Consider the following 19,609-nt stretch of genomic DNA (forward strand, 5'->3'; position numbering starts at 1 on the left):
ACGCACACACAAGACCGTCTCTCCGCCACCTTTCACCCTCTGGAATGCTCCCCGGCCCCACAAGGTTGACCTGTTTCGGCTACTCCCGGACTTGATTACCGACGGGAACGTGGTGAGCCACGCTAGGAAATACGCACCTTAACTTCATCAGTTATTGAATACAGTGATAACATATCCATCATCTGAGAAAACGCGAAGCTTTCTTTCAGGATCTGTTTGTTTGGGTGTAACTGGATCTCATTACAGAACGAGGAGGTGTGTACAGATAGATAGGAAACAGGACACACTAAAAAAACGCATGGTTCCCACATGAGGGGGTGTGTGAAATCACGTGACTGATGGTGACGAGATGCTGGCGGCCTGTTTGTGTCCCCTGATTTTGGCATCTGACAACTCCCATCCTCCCTGGCACTGGTTGTTCACGGCCTTGGTTACCTTTCCGGGGCTGCACTCCCCACTTCCCCCAAAGGCCCACAAGCGGCAACTTCAGATGCAAAGTTTCGGCCTGGGGTCCAATTTGCAAAATCGGGTGTTTCTCCGTTTGAAATAACAAGCAAGGAAAACAGAGTCATATCACATAAGCGCTTGTTCAGGGAAAATATGACCTTAAGTATGTTGTAAATGGACTTGAAAAGGCTCCTTTGAGTTAGGCGGGCTTTTGTGAAAAGCCCTAACATTCATTGCATAGTTGAAGGGTTTAGCTGTCTAGAACAATACATGGGAACACAGCCGAAGCCGACTGTGCTCGCTGATATAAAGTCTGCAAATAGCACATTTTAAGAAGTATTAATGTATTATGTTACTTAATCTTTATCTATTTACATCTGTACAAAGTAAAGCTTTCATCTTACCCTTTGCATATATGAACCATTAGCTCATGAAGCAATCTTTTTTTTTTTTTTACATAACTATGTACACAGCCTTCCCTTCTCATCTGAAAGACCTCTGCACGATGGACTGTGTGGACTGTTGTCTCCTACCCCCGCCCGCCCCCCCCATTATGTGTGTTGTCATCTTCACTGTTTTGGTTCGAATCAAAAAGTTTTATACGAGAAACCAAAAGAGTGGGGAGACATGAGAACATACGAATCGGCTAAAAGATCTGAAAAATTTCAACATAGAATATACAAAAACATTTCAAAATCTGCGCTGAGTCTATACACTTTTTACAAGGGGAAGTGCTGGGGGCTCCCCCCGCCCCGTCTGCGTCGGTCGAGACGCGGGACCTCTGCCTGCGCGCTCTCTCGAGTCTGGCGCCTGCGGCCGCGGGCTCTCTTCATCCTCTTCGCGTCCCATCCTCTCCTTACCGGGCTTCGATGTCCTTCAGCGTGTGGGAGGGCGGCCGCTCCCTGATCTCCGCGGACAGAGGGGTAGTCCTCCGGGGGGACACGGGGCGGCCCCCCAGCGTGGAGATGAGCGGCGGAGGCGCGCTGAGCGCCGCTGTCGGGGGCGTCTTGTTGAGCAGTCCGTTCTGGTGGCCCGCGGTGGGGCTGATGCGTGGGTAGTGCATGCTGGGCAGGCCGGGCGCGATGAGGCCGGGGTGCGGCAGGTGTCCGTCCAGGGAGGCGGGGTGCACGGCGTGGAGCCGCGGGTGCTCGTAGTCCTCGCGGAGCACGTGCAGGCGCTCACGCTCGTCCAGGTGCGCCCCGCGCTCGTGCTCCCGCCGCGCGTCCACCGACAGCGGGTGGTGGTGGTGATGGTGGTGGTAGTCGTGGGGCTCCCGGTCCCTGAAGGAGCGGTCGGCTTCGTACAGCCGGGGGGCCGAGAGACGGTGCAGAGGGTCGCTCCTCAGCAGGAAGTCCCTGCCCAGCGGGTCTCTCCGGTGAATGTCAAGTTCCCGGTAGGGGTCCCTCAACGGGTCCCGGATGGGGTCCCAGTGGAAAGGAGGATACGGGAAGCGCTCTCCGCCCGGGATGGGGCTGATGCCCATGAAAGGCGTCATCATGCGAGTCCTGTCCAGGCTGCTGATGCTGTTCATGGGGTGTATGCCCGTCACCCCCACGGTCATGGGCATGGAGGCCAAGGGCCCCGGGTGCACGCTGGCCGAGGAGCTGGGCGGCGGCGGTGGCGGCGGCGGCTCCGAGGACCGGTGGCTCTGCGGGGCCTCGGCGGGCAGGTCGTGGTCTTCTTTGCGCTCCTCCTTCACCTTGACCTCGGCGCTCTTCTTGGGGTTCTCGTAGGCCGGCTCGCCCTTGCGTGGCTCGGCCTCGCGGCTGGCGGCGCTGCCCGGCCTGGCGCTGTCGCTGGCGGGCACGCGTGCGTAGGGCGACGGCACCCGGGCTAGCTGCTTGGCTTCCTCGCCCGCGCCGCGGCCCTCGTGGCCATGGCCGTGGCCGTCCTTCTCGGGCAGCGGGCCCTCCTTCGCCTTGTGCTCGTCGGCGCCCAGGTCCTTGCGGGATTCCGAGTGTTCTCTCTCCCTGTCTTTGGATTTGTCTTTCTCACGAGCCTCGGTGCTCAAATGAGCCCTGATCTGTTCGGTGGAGCTGCGGCCGTGCCCCAGGGTGCTCCCCGGGAGGACGGGTGCTGGTGAAGGGTGGCTGGAGTGTCTCTTCTCGACGCTTTCCCTGAGGAGGAGACACCAGGAGGCAAATGAGACGGGCTGCCGGCCGGCCAGGGGCTGCCAATGAGATGGCGGGAAGAGGCCGTGCGGGGCTCTGGCCCCCACGGTCCCCCGGGCAGCCGCACGTGCCCTTTGTGGGCAGGGTGACCAGCCACCCTGACCTGACTGGCCTAGATTTTAGAGGAAGCTCGAGGGGGTGAAGTGCTAGGGATGACGGGGCTGGGAGCGTCTGAGGGGGAGAATGACGCTCGGTGTGTAAGAGGCACAGGCCAGGGAGGGAGAGCTTTCGGAAACCTGAACGGACCAGCGTGGTCAGTGCGTCAGTGATGGGACCACACAGCCCGTCTGCCTAGAGTCTCAGGATCTTTTAGTGTCAAGAATCAAGTCTTAAGAGCCCCAAACCTTCCTTCCAACGTTGCAGTTCAGAGCCAGTGGGAGGAGAGTAACGGGGAGATTATGGGAACATCTCCGTCCCGAGGTCGGGACAGAGGGCTGGTTTCAGAGAAAAGCAGGCAGATACAGGGCGGCCTCCAAGAGGCAGCACTGAGGGGGTTAAAAGGGAAACCACAGTTTCTGGATTCTGGGGGTGCAAAAAGCACCTCTGCATTAGGAAGGAGAAGAAAGCCATAATCTGTTGAGAAGATTGATTGATTGATAGAGGAAAGCCAGAAGGAAAAGTGGGTCCAGAGACACAAAACCTCAAGGGACAGGTTGGGAACAAGTTCCATCTGTGACTGGAAATGTGGAAGGAGAAGCTGAGAGGCCTGTCTTGGGTGGGACTTAAGAGTGCGGGGCACAAAATGCAAAGTGACAGAGGACAACACGGTAAAATGTGAAGAGGCCGGACCAGGAACCTGGTGTGTTTTAGAGACGACCCGAGACAGACCTGGCACAGGTGAGGAGGGAAGCAGGAAGCCTGGGTAGCTCAGAAGGCAAGGGGGCCCCGGGGGAGAAATTAAGGACGTTTCCCCTACCAACGTGCAAAGGCTAAGAAGGAAGAGCATCTTTAAAAGGTAAGAATAAGGCTTCCCTGGTGGCGCAGTGGTTGAGAGTCCGCCTGCTGATGCAGGGGACATGGATGGGTTCGTGCCCCGGTCCGGGAGGATTCCACATGCCGCGGAGCGGCTGGGCCCGTGAGCCATGGCCGCTGAGCCTGCGCATCCGGAGCCTGCGCTCCGCAACGGGAGAGGCCACAATAGTGAGAGGCCCGCGTACCGCAAAAAAAAAAAAAAAAAAAAAAGGTAAGAATAAAGAAGAGTGTATTTTATTAAGTTTCCTGACTTTCATCTAAAAGGCCATTTTTAGCTGCATCAAGAAAAGCGGGGCAGGGTTTGCTGCCGTATCGTGCCTTCTCTTTGCTGACAGACCGTCCAGAGAGCTCCTGGTCTAGGGGCTGCCGGGTCCAGACGCACCTCACTGTGGCAGTTTGCAGCTCAGAGCTGCATGTCATAAACGGTCCTCCCATTGGCTAAGAGATTTTTACCATGCTGTCCTGAAGGAAAAATGCGTCGTCTTTTATAAGAAAGAAATCAGTTGGCATGACGGCCTATGATGGTCTACTTAATCTGCTGCATTTAAAACCTGCAAACTTGAATTCTTTTAAATCCCTAGCAAACACGTACATATGTATACACACACACACACACACACAATATACACAGTAAAGGAAAACTAAAGATTTGGATCGTATTTGAGATTTAAATAGCAAAAGGAAAGTGTTATTAGGTATTTTCTGTCAAGCGTATCTTGTGTATGCCTTGCTAGTTCATTCAAAATGAACATACCCTAAAGAAAGGGGGAAAAAGGGAGTATGCTTTGTCAAGAATGCTTGTAACATTCTTCAGAAAAAATAACTATAAGACATTTTCCTCTTGAAGGCTAATTCTTCTTCAGGCATGGGTTACCACGTATGGAGATACAAATGGTTAGTAAAATTAATTATCCACTGGCAAAACAAAACCCAGACCCAAACTGCTTGGTGAGGTTTCCCTAAATCTGGGTTAGCAAAATTTTATCAGTTATCTGTGAGCCCAGGATTTGAGTTTGAACAAAATTCGAGAGAAATACAATGAGACAATGGAAACATGACTTTCTAAAAGAAAACAAAAAAGGGAGAGAGAGAGCAAAAAACCTATGGATGAGTCAATGGACTGCACGAACTTGAAAGCAAAGATGGTGTTGATTCATGCTGTGTGTGTCTTCTGGTCCAGGCTCCATCTTGCTACCTTCTTGAGAGAGATTTATGTTTGCAGAGACTAATGCTCACGGGGACCTTGAGTGTGGAGCTGCTCGTGAGTCAGATTCACTTGCTCTGTACTGATACAGAACTGTGATGCTGGCCTGTGGTCACGATGCACTGAAGGGCCGGGCGAGGGGGGGGGGCGGGGGGGACACCACCCCGGCTGTGTGACGGGCCGAGGCTACAGCTGAAGCACGAGGCTGGGCTGGGGAGGGTGGGTGGCCAGTACTTGGCCCAGAGCGGGCTCCCCCATTGGGACTCGAGAGCGGGTTCTTTGCGTACCTTTCTTTGTCATCTTTACTAACGGATGAGTCTCGTTTATCTACATCTCTATCTCTGTCATGAGCTGCAGCGGACGCGCTACGCTCCAGCTCCCCTGGCTTCAGCCAGGGCGGAGGGGTCGGGAACGACGGAGGCGTTCGGTGCAGCCGGTTCCAGGGCTCGTGAGGATTGCTAAAGTTCTGCACACTGGGGCCATCCTTGTGGCCGAACACTGAGTTGGGTGCTGAAATGGTGAAGTGGAGAACAAAAAGGTTTCAGAGAAATTATATAATCTGCTGTAATGAAGGTACTTACCAAAAAACTTTTAACAGCATTCAGAGTTAAAATGAATACATATTATTGGGAGCTGGAAAAGGAAAGGAGATTAACAGATTCATTAGAGGAACTTGTCCTACACTGGAGAGGTAAGTAAGCTCACAGCGTTTTTTCTTTTTTTTAACCAAAGGCAAAGGGGCGGGAGGGGCTGATTAAAAAGGAAAGGGACCCAACAGGTATGGGGATCACCTAATCACGCCTATCTGGCACACGCAGACGTCCCGAGCATGCAGAGGAGTGTGACCTCGGTCAATAGCTCAGTTCAGAGCAGAATTCATGGTTATCCTCTGCCCACCACGACCCTGCTAGTATGACTGCTGCCCCCGTCCACAACCTTAGCGACCAGAACTAGAGTCAGCAGAGACCAGACAGGGTCCTGATCCAGACACATATGGTCTCCACGCTATATGGAACTGTGACGGCTGCTTCAAGCTGCACTGTAAGCCTCCTGTAGCCGGAGGCCATGACGTATGGAAGGCACGAAAGAAAACGAGCTGATATTCAGTGGCTAAAGCATGTTTAGAACAGGAGCCCTTCCTCCTTTAGACAGATTGAGCAGTGGAAAACTGCACAGTCTTTCTTCCTGGATTATGCAGCCCCAAGTGTGGCCCTCTCCTGACGGTCCTGAGCCTGCACTGCCTTCCTGTTCTTCAGTGCGTTTTCTCACTCCCGCTAAAGCAAGATGAAATTTAAAAGTTGTCTTCACGTCTAATGGGAGCTGTGGCTAAAATGTGGGATAGTAGAGATGGAATATGGATGAAACTGTGAACTTCAGCAAACTCTCTGGAGTTCAACTGACTACAGTACCTTTCCTGACCCTCAGGAACATATATCAACTGCGGGCTAGCCTTAAAACGTTGGTTTAGACCTAACTCCACTGATGAGGCCTGCTTTTGCAATGATATCACCTAAGTTTGTTTCCCAAGAGCGCGGTTCCCTTTTACCTAGAAAGGTCTTGAGCCACAGACAGATCAGAGTAGATAAATAATTTAAGGCAGATTTTAAAAAGTCAGAGGGTACTCACTAACTGAAGGATTTCCAAGTCCCCCGAAGGCATTGCCCCCAACTGCTGCCAGGCCGGTGAACGTAGACGGCCGATTAAAAGGCTCTGCAGACAAGATTGGGAAGAAAGACATGGTTGCAGGACTCCACTGAGTGAGGAAGACAAGAGCTTCCCGGGAGCTGGGAAGGCGGTGGGGGGGTCCTTGCCCCATTTATACTCAGACCTGACCTGTCCCACTTCTCCCGCCAGATTATGCAAAGGGTTTTCATCCTTTTGCATTTGGGCATGGGGTTAGCAAAATATTTATGAAAGCTATTTTCCAGAACTATGCATTTTGCCCCATTTCTCTCTTGCTGGGTGGGGAACACTGCCCAAGCCACAGTGCGCTCAGATGCCTCCCTGCCTGTCTCCCCTCTTCCCAGAATGTGCCGTGTAGGCTCTCATAGACCAGAAGTAAGATGGCAGCTTAAAGTCAAGCTCTTAATGAAGTCCTGAGGGCACACGTATCCTATACCCTGTCGCTGGGGCATACCACTGCCTGCATCTGCTTGTGCACGTGCAGAAAACATCAAATAAAGGCCACAAGTAAAGCACCTTTACTAGGAAGAGATATAATAGGGTTGTGAAATGTGAAGTGATTAGAAAGTAATGGATGCTGTCTCTTCATAACATCGTGTCCTTCTTTCCAGCTCCATGGGTGCCTTTATGTGGGCAAGAGCTCACCATCTTCTCCAAGGGGCAGGGACAGGCTGCTGTAAACGTGGACGCCCTGGGGTTCCACGGCATGGCTTCCACCCACCGCACCCGCTCAGCAAGTCTACACACAACCACTACTGCGCACAGATCTACTACTTGAAGAACACGGTATGAGAGGTGCTGAAATCCTGGAGATGGACGGCGGGGATTCAGAGTTCTACAGGATCACCACCACCTAAAGCAGTAAGTGACTTATCTGGGACTATGGCCCACTTAGCAGGAAGTGTAGCAGGAGCGCAGTGAACAAAGGTTTTTCTGAGACACACACGTTGCTGCCCGTCGCTGGTGGGCAACTCACCAAGGTGAGCAGCAGGGTTAAGGAAGTTGCTATGATGAGGCGGTGGCCCAAAAGGGGTCCCGGTTGGGTGTGCAGCACCTGTTAAGTCAAACATAATGGAGTTAGATTTCACAGGAAGGCAACTTCGACAATGCCACTGGCTCCCGGTCACCAAAGGACCCCAAGAGAGAGCACGTTAAAGAAAGAACATAGCTGACGTCCGTCCAGGCAACACCCGGGGAAAGAGAAACGTGCTTATCAGGAGGCAGAAAATAAATCACCCCCTTTCCTCTTTCCTGGCTGGGCTGGCCACCACCAAAGAGAGGTACTACTTTTTTTTTTTTTTAACATCTTTATTGGAGTATAATTGCTTTACAATGGTGTTAGTTTCTGCTGTGTAACAAAGTGAATCAGCTATACGTATACATATATCTCCACGTCTCCTCCCTCCTGCGTCTCCCTCCCACCCTCCCTATCCCACCCCTCTAGGTGGTCACAAAGCACTGAGCTGATCTCCCTGTGCTATGCGGCTGCTTCCCACTAGTTATCTATTTTACATTTGGTCGTGTATATATGTCCATGCCACTCTCTCACTTAGTCCCAGCTTGCTTACCCTTTCCCCTCCCCGTGTCCTCAAGTCCATTCTCTACGTCTGCGTCTTTATTCCTGTCCTGCCCCTAGGGTCTTCAGAACGATTTTTTTAGATTCCATATATATGTGTTAGCATACGGTATTTGTTTTTCTCTTTCTGACTTACTTCACTCTGTATGACAGGCTCTAGGTCCACCCACCTCCCTACAAATAACTCAATTTCGTTTCTTTTTATGGCTGAGTAATATTCCAGTGCATGTATGTGCCACATCTTCTTTATCCATTCATCTGTCGATGGACACTTAGGTCGCTTCCAGGTCCTGGCTACTGTAACTAGTGCTGCAATGCTGCAGTGAACACTGTGGCACATGACTCTTTTTGAATTATGGTTCTCTCAGGGCTGACACACAGCACTGGAAACATGGAAAAACAATGCCAGTGGGGCAGGGAGTTCTGTAACCAAGTAAGCTTGGAGAAATGCTGGGTAAAAAACGTGAAGCAAGGTTCTTTTACTGAAGGAGTAGGAGCTGTGACTATGTTCTCTCAGCCTCTAAAAGGGCAACATCTGGCCATGGGCTACTTTCTTCAGAGACATCTCTTTCACCCTGAGAAACACTGTCTAATCCGGGTGCAGGAGCGGCCGTCACGAAGCTGTGTCTCTGGGCTGCACCGCTTGGGCCTTTGCGGAATCTCTTTTCCTGAGGATGTGTTAGCTGTCACGGACCCGCATTGAAGGAGATTATAAAGCCCGACCCTATGAAACTCACTGTGAGTTACATCAGGTTGTGGGAAATGAAGTCCTCCGTATCTTCAGTGCCGGGAAAAGCTAGTTTATTCACTTGCTTCTGGACACTGATAATCCTCAATCGCCTCTGTTGGTCTTCACCTTGCCCGCCAGGGAACTCCGGTCTACCTTAGTGCTCGTCTTTCCTTAGGTTTTCCCCTTTATCCACATTTCTTCCTCTACTTCGGCCGTGAGCAGTATGTATTTCCTTAGGATGCCTCAAATGCTTTTCTTGAAGGAAGAGAGACAGCGAGTGTGCACCTGTGAATTAGGGAAGGACACTCTTTCCAAAAACTTAGAGCATCCGCCTGGCTTGCTGACGTGCAGCTGACAGCTGAGAAGGCAGGTTCTCCGGGCTCTAGCCAAGAGATTGGCCAAGGTCATCTAAAGACGTCCCCTTCGTTATTTCAGGCGCTAGTGCCCAACAGCAAGATGGAAGCGGTTGAATTTAACAAGTATGCGTAAATTATACTTACCAGTTAAAAGAAGTTTCACCATTTGGGGAAAAAGATGATATTGCTTACACTAGAAGAGACTACTAGAAAAGACTACCTTCCAGAATAGAAGTATAAACAGGGACTGAATGGATTTACCAATAATTAAAACTATTCCAAGAATCCCTTGCATTTTGACTGAGTTCGTAGAAACAAATACAGATTCCTTCGGGAACATAAATTAAGTGGAGGAGGGTTGTCCCTTCAACGCCCTATTGATTTATGTTTGGGGTTTTTTATTCCCCAGCCTGGAAGGGCCCTGTGGGCCTGGGGTGTGGAGGAAGCCACACAGCATAGGAGAACATCCGTCAGAGCCACAGCATCGGAAGGCACCTGAGGAGTTATCTGTTCAGCCCTATAGGGTGACTTCTTCTCCACGCAGAAAGTGCAAAAATGACACCACCTCCACAGGGCAAATACAGCCCAGCACATTCATCAGGTGTGAACAGTGTTGCCAGCTCAGTAAAAACGTGGCTGCACACCGTGTAGTACAAGCTAATGAACGCTTCGACGAGGATCGCAGCTTCGCTCGGCGCAGGGCCCCCAGGGGTGCCTCACAGTTCAGGAATTATTGAAGCAAAAGAAGCCAGTTCATCTGCTTGGCTCAGATGGAAGCCAGGGAGAAATCTATTTCTCTCCAAAAATTGCTCTTCATGTAGCCCTGTCTGAGAGCCTAGGTGCCATGGTAACAAAGACTTCAAACACATCCCTAGATGGAACTGAGACCTTAGCAAATTCCATCTACCCTCAAGACAGCGCCCCTCGCCCTTACTCTGGCGACAAGGCCCATTAGAATGGTGATTGCTTGCAGTGCGGGTGGTCCTCGCTTCCCGAATGGACGAGCCTCAGGTCCACCAAAAACGAGTCTTGAATAAAAGCCTGGGAAGGTGGCAGGCGGACTAGAAACAGGGACTCCCTTGAACACTTATGTCCAGAAGAATAAATTCTACGGCGCACAGTGGGTAGGAAGTCACGGCGCCTGTCACCAGAATGAGCTCGGCGTTGTCCTGCATGAGCTGGACCCAGTGGAGCCCACGTGCCAGGCACTGTATGCTGGAGGTGATTTTAGAAAAGACTGAATGTTAAGGAACCTTTGATGCCGGTAGGGCTGCTCTCGTCCACCTAATGCCCCTGACGGCCACTGCCTTTGTCTGTACGGTCCCGGAGCAGGACTGGGCGGGTTACCTGATGCAGTGATGATCAGGGACCCACTCCGGCACATGCACGAGGCACCTGGAAGTGTGTCTTCTCAGAGGTTAATGAATAGACCTGTGGGGGGTCTTACACGCTGTCCCCTAAATTTCCTGCATCGTTGCAACCAACCAGTTCACCCTCCCCGTCACAGACCACACCGCCGGCAACTACTTTAATTGTATTTCTTTATCCTCAGACCCTCACGCACGGCGTGACCGAGCATCATGGTGTGAGGCCACCAAGTGCTCTGTGGGCAGGGACAGTGAGAGCAGCCGCATCCTTACACGATTCCTGGCATTGTCTCCTGCCGATGAGCCCTTGCGAGCTCGCAGATCAGTAGCATTTGACATGCTTGTGAATTAGTGGTTTAACAGAGAAGCAAATAATGAGCCCCCGAACGGAGAGATGGTCTCTTCCCTTCTTTCGTGGAAGGGGGCGCAGCCATGGAGAAGGGCCCAGCTCCCGAGATGCGCTGTGATTCTGCCTTGCAAACTGACGTACGTCATAGTCATAGATGTAACTTACCTAGCTACCTGAGAATACGTGTCCCAGCTCGCCCCTCTGAACTCACCAGCGGCAGAGAACAAAGTTGAAGGCCGTGCCAGGTCATGGGGGTGGTGGATGGCTCCAAAGAGGCTGGGCCCCGGAGGACGGCTCAGGAACTCGGGCTTCAGGCCGAAGTCCAGCTTGTGTGGGTCTGACTGCATCTGTTTCTACAGCAGCAAGGGGGGAGGAAAGGATGGCACCCCAAGAGAAACAGCAGGGAAGAAAAACATCAATAGGAGGAGCCTGAGACCGAGGGAGTCGGGCCCTGAACCCTCGTCAGGTTCAAGTTTACAAACGCTGTGAGAACACAGCAACCCACAAACCATTTCACCCTCCAATGCCAGAAAAGCGGGGCCCGCCGTTCATAGCAGAAATGTCAAGGGGCAAAACTCGGGTTCGGTCTCTGAGGGTACAGGGGTCTGAGGGACAGAACCATGTCCCAGCTACTGAAACCACCACCATTCCGAAGTCGTTTATGATTTGCCACAAAGGCTCCTCTCAGTAAGTTTTTAAATGATAGTATTTTAAAGCTCATTTCATTAGGGATTCTGCGTGAATACTCTGCTGTGTAAATTAATTGTTTAATGACTCTTTGCCATGCTCTAATAGATCACAGTACATTAGTAGCTGAAAGTTATAAAGAAATATCTGCATGCCTACAAGCTAATTTTCAAACGATCGTTGTTACATATATTTAAAGAAACACAAACGAAGTAGGGATATTAATTTTACTAATGGGGGCTTTTTTTTTTACTGTGCCTGCTACTCCCAGTTAGCTGAGGAAGAGATCAGGCCAGACCAGTAAACCTCCCAGAACGTCTCTTGCTGTGAATTCCTTGCCATCAGCTGCCATCTGTTTATCCACCCTTGCGCTAACCTGTCAGCTCAGCTTCCTCTGAGGCTGTAGGGACCAGCTCATCACCTTCCTCCTCGTTGCTCCTCCTGGCCTCACTCTGGAGGCTGGCAGCCTCTCCTACGGCATGGTTTACAAACTGCCCCACCTTCTCAATCCTCAACAGCCTTCTCGGCATTGGCCTCACACCGCCCCCGATAAGCGCCGACCCTCGACCTGGGCCTGGGGCCGAGGCTCCGGATCTCCCTCCCCTCGCCCCCTCCTCTCAAGCTCTCCGGCCTCCCAGTCCTTCACGGCCCTTCCTCGGTTTCCGACCTCGCCTTTCCCATCTCTTAGTCTCGTCGGATGTTCTCTGTCCGTTTGGCCCCACTCCCCCTCCAACCCCCTCACGTTCTGCCACGTGTAAATCCTTGTCCTGTCACACAGTAACGCCAACAAGGAGACACGTGATCTAACTTGTGCGGGAGTCAGAGACAAGAGGGGTTTGCCATCCCCTAGCACTGAACCCTACACCATCCTGCAGTCCCACTCACCCGTCCTTCCCAGGTAGGATGAAAACCACCTGAAACCTTCAGGCTGGCAGCAACACCCCAGGAAGCAGATCACACGTTCACCATTTTTTCCACACACACCAATCCTCACTACTGAACTCTGAGCAACTAGACACCGGGACAGAGGCATGCCCTGAGCCTGCAGCAGTAAGAACCTGCGAGCAGGGGCCTCTCCCAAGAAGTATCTGGTGAGTGGCTAAAAGAATGAGTAAATGAACATTACAGAGAAAGGGGACCATACAATTTCTGCTCAAATCTACAGGGAATTCTCTCATGAAAGTCCCACTATCAAGTAATATAGCCAACCGCCCAAAGCAAGCTGCTGGTCCACTATGAATCTATAAAAACGTTTCGAGTGCCTCCTTTAATTTGGTTGCCGAATTATTTACTGCTAATACTGCACGGTACACAGCACAGTTCCATTAACCACAACTTAGGTCCGTGAAGCAAAATGGAGCTTGGGGATTACAAAGAACTTGCCGGAAAGGGAAGATGAACAGCTATCTCCTGTGCAAGAGGTCTTCCTAAGTGAATTGGGATAATGAACCTCTGAGTCACTGGGGACACGCTTGTGGAAAGGAAGATGCTAAAGTGGCACCTACGCCATCCTTCATCGCTTTTAACCAAACGAGTTACCAGGAGGACGTGATTTACCCAGCGTTCCGCTAACCACATCATCCAGAACAAAAGCGAACTGAACTAACCATCAGAATCTAGTTAGAGCTCTTCAGAGCACACGCGTTTTCTCAGGAAGCTAAACCAAGAGGTTTCTAATAGAGCCTCGCCTGACACTAACGTCAAGGTGAGCAAAGCTCACCGACGGGATATTCTGACGAACAGCAGGTATTTGGTACCAAAGCAAGACACCTTAGTGACCTCATTCACTGAGGGTGGCTTTTTAATTTCTAACTAGGTAGGTTTTTAAAAAATCGTTTAACCATTAAAAAAAAAAATTCTGGGATGCCTAGCTCTCCCTCCCTCTTTTTCTATTCTGATGATGGCCCCCGAATGCTGTCAGGACTAAAAGCTTGTTCATGAAAATATGGATTCCAGCGGAAGTGTACTGGAATTACTTGATTGGTATAGTTACTCAGACCGTAAAATCTGGACTTGTCAGTTAGTTTGGTCCCTAAGTTGACCAGTGATGTCATATCTGGTCATCTGCAGAAGTTCTTTATCTGTTTTCTATTGCATCATAAAGCCCTGGTAATACATGCAATGTATTCATCTATATGATGAAAGTACAGACAAAAAAGAAAAATCTCCCAAGGATAGGTAAGGTAACCAGCCAGACGGCGGTTCTGACAAGCACTGACTGTAGTCTGACCTCTGGCATTGGTCATCGGGAGGACGAAGGAGAGTGGGGATAGGTCATTGTAAACCAAATACCGCTTCTAGAAGAGGAATTTTTAATAATATGAATTGCTAGTGGAATCATCATATAGGCCTAAATGAGTAACATATTGGGCACAAACGATCTTTTTTTCCAAAGCCATAAAATGGAAAGAATAACAAGGTCCTACTGTATAGCACAGGGAACTATATTCAATACCCTGTAATGAAGCATAATGGAAGAGGAAAAAAAATTTTTTTCTAAATGCTTGGGGGGGGGAAGAATGTACCAATTCTTACAGAAAGAAAACTTTTCATGTACAGCTCTTCCTAGATACTAAGTGTGTTCTATACTAATACTTGTCACTATAATTAGATTCCCCAAACCTTTATTTTAGGATTTAATCTATAGAGGCCCTTTGGATCAATAAGATGACAAAATCATTTAAAAGAAACCCCAAAACATCAGGATGTTACCAGTTTGCTTCTGTTTTGCTATTTGCTGGTGATCTCCCTAATTAACAGCAAGATTGCCAAATAGCTTTTCCAAGAGATACCTGACCCTGCCTGCCTGCCTGCCGGCGGGACTTTAGAATCTGCTTCAATGCGTCCTCAATCGGGAGATCACACGCCCGCAGGCGGGCACCCCTCCCCAAGGCTAGGAAGGCGAGACTGACCTTGACTTTCTGTTGGTGGTGGTAGATCTGCCAGGCAATGTGCACATGCATGGCGCACCACTTCCCTGGTTTCTGGAACAAGAAAGAGCAACGTGGTCAGAAGGAAGACTTTCCGAGAAAACCCCCTTCACCTTCCCCAAAGCTTTCAGCAGATTCTAGCTGCAGAGGCTTTCTCCACGAAACGAGATGCTTTGTCCCCTCCAAGTGCCTCTCTCAGCAGCAGGCCGGTGCCCGGGCCGGAGAGAGCCCCAGTGGGCTGTACCTCCCCTGCCACGGGAGCCCGCGCCGGCGGCTACTCCTCTGAAAACCAGCCCCGAGGAGGACCGCCCTGGTTACCAAGGATAACGTGGCAAAGCCTGAGTCCCACTTTGTGCCCCCCGTCTCTCTCTTTTCTGGCGCCAGCTGGCAGGCCTGGGGGGGTGAAGCCCTACTGCACAAGCATGGCCAGGCCGTAATGCGAACTTGCTGCTCAGAAGAACTAATTAGTGAATGTCCGTGAACCAGTTTGAAAGCAAGAGAGGGGACAGCACCTGTGTCACCTCCCCCAACACTGGGTTTTTTTTTTTTTTAAAACCCCCGAAGTGGAACAAAGAAATCCACATTTTTTACTGAAGCCCAGTTCCCACAAGTGCTTCACTAAGAGTCAACTGCCCATATTCGTGCTGGGTGGCACGGTTCATTTCTAAGTGAAAAAAGAAACAGAGAAGAGAACTCACTCCTTTCTCCTCTCTAGGCCTCTACAGAGTGAGTGCCTGCCCTGCCCTCTGGGAGGGCATCAACCCCTGTCTCTCAAACTAGTTCACGTCTTTGCTTTCTAAGCTGCGGAGTAGCTGTGAGCTCTGTCTCACTACCTGGGGGGCAGGGACCACGTCGTGCCACTTCACTTGTATTCCTGCTATGTAATCCACCCGTAAGCTCCGAACATGAGCTCCATAACAACAGGATGGATGAGAAGAAACACTGCCCCATTCCTACACCGGCAAAGGACAGACACTGCCGGTTTCTCTATTAAGGAGCTGCTTCTACTTAAATCCAAGTTTGGGTTCAGTTCTCTTGTAATGAAATTATGGGTCATTTGAAATCGCCTAAGTGATGACACCATCCTCCTTTCTCCCCCTTTGGAGAAACTGAACTATCTGATTATATGCACCAGAAAGGGTTTAAGTAGAGAAATATACTATCCATCCATCTTCCATCCAACCATCCATCATCCCCTCCCCTCACCGCTCCCCACATACACCAAGGAAGTCAGCATTTATTCAGAGGACATTTGCTGGCCATGCTCCAGACCTCTCAAGACAAACCAATACTTCTAGTAGCTTTTTTTTTTTTAAATATAAATTTACTTATTTTTGACTGCATTGGGTCTTTGTTGCTGTGTACAGGCTTTTCTCTAGTTGTGGTGAGAGGGGGCTACTCTTTGTTGTGGTGCATAGGCTTCAGTAGTTGTGGCACGTGGGCTCAGTAGTTGTGGCTCACGGTCTCTAGAGAGCAGGCTCAGTAGCTGTGGCACACGGGCTTAGTTGCTCCGCGGCATATGGGATCTTCCCGGACCAGGGCCTGAACCCATGTCGCCTGCATTGGCAGGCGGATTCTCAACCACTGCGCCACCAGGGAAGCCCCTTCTAGTAGCTCTTTTCTGCACCAGAGGAAAAGGTCGAATGGCTGTGACAAGTCAACATCACTTAGTGCAGAAAGAGGCAGCCACCAGCCAAAATAAATAGAGCCGGATATGTATTTTCTAGGTGCAAGAGAAACGGTAGAGCTCCGTGGAATCCTAATTTCAGCCTAAGTCTTTCCCTTAAGTTTTCCACAAGTCAAACCTTTTGCCAGAACTAACAAGAGAATCTGACTCAGTTGAATTTTATCTGTTCGCTTTATCTCCATGGCCTGGCATCCTCCAATGCTCAAAGCAAAACCACTTAGGCCGTTTTCAATCGCACTCTCTGAAAAACCTGACCACTGTCGTTCCAACATTTTACTCCAGTGTTTCTGTGGCTTGTTTCCTTGTAATTGTATTTTTAACCCTCCGGGAGTCAAACAGAGGTTGCAAAACAGTTCTAGAAGAAGCTTGCTTACCCTTAACATAGGTCTGAAAGGATCTGTCAACTGTGAAGAGAAAATGACAACTTGGTTACATGCCTGTCACTCAAACAATTGCTCTAATTAACAAATTTGTAGTGCTTCATTAGGAGGGGAAATTAAAATGTTAGAATTTTACTTTTAAATGAAGCCCTTTTAGAGAATAATTAACCCATTTTCACACTATCAAAAGTGCCAAGCGCCCCTCCCCCACCTCACAAGCCTTGGTACATCTACGCTGACAAGCCCCCGGACAAGTTTAATCAATAGTGATTTGCCCTCTGGCAACACAATTTGCTCCCATTACACATCTCAGGAGTTTCACTGTCTTAGAGCAGCCCTTCCAAACCTCACTGCATGGGTCTAAGGGAGAAGGGCCTTCAGACCATGGACTTGAAAGACTGGATACTAATGATAATTAAGGAGAAGTGTCCTTTCCAGACACACAGTAGAAATAGGCTATCTTTAATAATTATCCTTAATCTGATGACTGTGCATCACTTAGAGGTATAAGACGTTTTAAAGAAGTTCACTAAACACCATAGAAATACTTACACAGTTGAGTCATTTGACACATCTACCTAATCTGGTTATCAATTTCCGACTGCCGTTATCCAGGGAAAAATACAATATTGTAAAAGGTAATCATTTTTTCCCCCATTTACTATGAAGATGAATAACAATCAATGAGACAAGATTATATCTACTGTGTAACTTCAAATTCTTTTTGAGAGTTGGTCTGCGTTATGAATAAATAACACAACCAAATTATAATGGATATTTTATTTAGCTCCAGATAATGTAATGTAATGTAATGTGGTATGGACCCTTTTGTCCATGTGGTATGGACAAAAGGGTCCATACCACATTACAAGTAGAGTGGCCGGAAGAGCTGTGTGGTACAATGAGCTCCAGGAAGAAAAGCGCGTAGCGCCTTTCCATTCAAAACATTTTACAGCTGTTTCTTTGGCATGTGAGAGAAATTTCAGGAAATGGAGACAGAGAAGGCTGGTTGAGTGGAAACTACGCAAGCTCAGAGTGTCGGACTCCTGGGCTTAGACCATAAGCTCTCCCTCTGTCCCGTGGTAAGTCATTGCCCTGGTGTCATGCGGCCGCAAGGGAGATTCTGTTTTCTAAGAGTAACTAGCATCTCCTACAAACTAGAAGGAAGAGCTAAGGCAGCAGCTGTTCGGCTGGGCTGAGGAAGGTGTGAGGCCTGGGCTGGCTGTCCTGGGGAGATGCCATCTTCTGTGTTACCTGAGACCCAGCCTGACCTTGCACTTACCCTCGGGTCCTTCTGGAGAAGAGTATGTGGGACCGTCCCAGGTCGGGCAGCAACATCGATCGGGTTGGACGTCTACAAATTAATTAGACCACAGCTTAGGAAGCATATAACACGGGACACGAAAGCAAGGTCTTCCTTTCGTTCTAAATGACAGAGTTCAAACGTCCCTTTTTTGTTTGGTTCTTTCTGGAATACAGGAGTTAACGGATCCATTTTCCTCCGTGACCACATATGCTCTTCGTGAGGACCCCGCTCCCTGTTTCCCCAGGGGACCCTGACCAGACCCTGTCCTCTCCAGCAATGGCATCTCCAGGCAGAGAGAGGCGAGACGTACGTACAAGCCTGCCCCTGAAATCCATCTTCTACTGAGTTCCTGACAGCCCTGTCATTGTGGGTTTTTTGCTTTATCACCAAACCTTCCAAGAAATGCTTAAGTGAACATTATAATCTGCTCTAATCTGCTTCCCATCAGAATAACTGAACGTGTTTTACAGACATTAAGCTAACTGTCAATTTTAACTGGCAGACGGTAACAAGGAATTACACTCAGTAATTACTCATTAGCAGTGGTGGGAATGGGACAAGAGAACCTAACTTGGGGACCACACAGACCTACTGTTAAGTGATTTCTAAAGTAATTCTGCGCCATCCTTCCCATTCCCAACACCATTCTTAAATATCATTAATGATAACAACCTTATCTGTAGGCTTTTGTCCTTTGAATTAACAACAACAACGAAAAGCCCACTGGAGGCACAAGGCACTACTTTCTAGTGGGTAGAGGATTTAGAATATTTTTCACTAGGTATTTGATTTAAGAAACCACAACTTCTATGAATCCCTTCACACCAGGAAGTTGACTCGTGTGGAAAAAAGAGCCTGCTGAGTCTAGGCACCAAGCTCGCCTACAAGGAGAAGGGGGCAGGGGGGAAAAGAAAGAATGGAAGAAAGAAAAGCAATCAGCTGCTGTACAGCTAACAATTAAGCTGGAGTTGTTAACAGCCTGATTTGCATACATATGAAGAACTCCGCTAATGAACTGCAATCTACATGTTCAATCAGTAAGATAGCCTGGAAAGGCCTATTTCAACACCAGGAGAGACACTTCCTTGCCCAGATGTAGTTTTCTGTGTGATTGGATAATCGTCAGTGAGGGAAATAGACTAATTTATTAAGTGACCTACCAGTCTGGTTGGGGATGCACCAGAGATTTCCTGCAACCTAGAGGGGACAGACCAGGGTCTGAGAGGGTAGTAAAGCGCTGATGGCAGAAGGAGTTTAAAAACCACCATCCTTTTATCCCCAGATAGGAGGTGTTGAGACCGGCCATCCTCAAGGCCTGAGGAGGTCTAACTGGGCACAGGAGCTGCGATTCCATGCAGGTCCCTGTGATTTCTAAGGTGTGGCCATCCCACCCCCAATGCTTAATTTTTTCCTCTTTTCTAATTTTAGGGCACCATGCCTTTGTTAGTATATCATGTGCTCATCCTGGGAGACTCTGGCCCAAAATTTGTGTTTTAGCTTTGAAATGAGACGGGAATAAAAGAAAACCAAAATCACACAGCGCCATTTCCTGCTTTACAATCTGAGAATGGTTGCTAACATGAGAAATACATTTCGCTTTGTTGGCATGAGAATCAAGTATCGGCCGTGGTAGATGTAAAGTCACAAAAAGGTAGAGTGTTCTGAGAGTTAACGCCTTAATTTTGGCCCTCGGAGAAAACTCTAGCCCAAGTGGGGGAGCGTATCTCTGGCTAGGTAGAAAAGAATTCAGTTATCATAAAGGGT

The 19,609-nt window shown here is 49.4% G+C and overlaps 1 protein-coding gene across 1 annotated transcript in view; it reads right to left on the reverse strand.

Moving 5' to 3' along the window:
• Positions 1–1,081: 1,081 nt before the first annotated feature.
• The window catches only part of AUTS2 (activator of transcription and developmental regulator AUTS2), a 1,122,376-nt gene continuing 1,103,848 nt past the window's right edge, over positions 1,082–19,609 (reverse strand). Inside the window, exons 12-19 of the mRNA XM_079944557.1 lie at positions 17,822–17,893; positions 16,534–16,563; positions 14,455–14,526; positions 11,067–11,208; positions 7,454–7,531; positions 6,421–6,504; positions 5,082–5,304; positions 1,082–2,564 (exon numbers count right to left, since the gene is read on the reverse strand). Of these exons, the coding sequence (XP_079800683.1) occupies positions 1,304–2,564; positions 5,082–5,304; positions 6,421–6,504; positions 7,454–7,531; positions 11,067–11,208; positions 14,455–14,526; positions 16,534–16,563; positions 17,822–17,893 (1,962 nt within the window). The 3' untranslated portion in view covers positions 1,082–1,303. The remainder of the gene's footprint in view (positions 2,565–5,081; positions 5,305–6,420; positions 6,505–7,453; positions 7,532–11,066; positions 11,209–14,454; positions 14,527–16,533; positions 16,564–17,821; positions 17,894–19,609) is intronic.

Source organism: Stenella coeruleoalba (assembly GCF_951394435.1).
Source record: "Stenella coeruleoalba genome assembly, chromosome: 15".
NCBI classification, from domain to species: domain Eukaryota; kingdom Metazoa; phylum Chordata; class Mammalia; order Artiodactyla; family Delphinidae; genus Stenella; species Stenella coeruleoalba.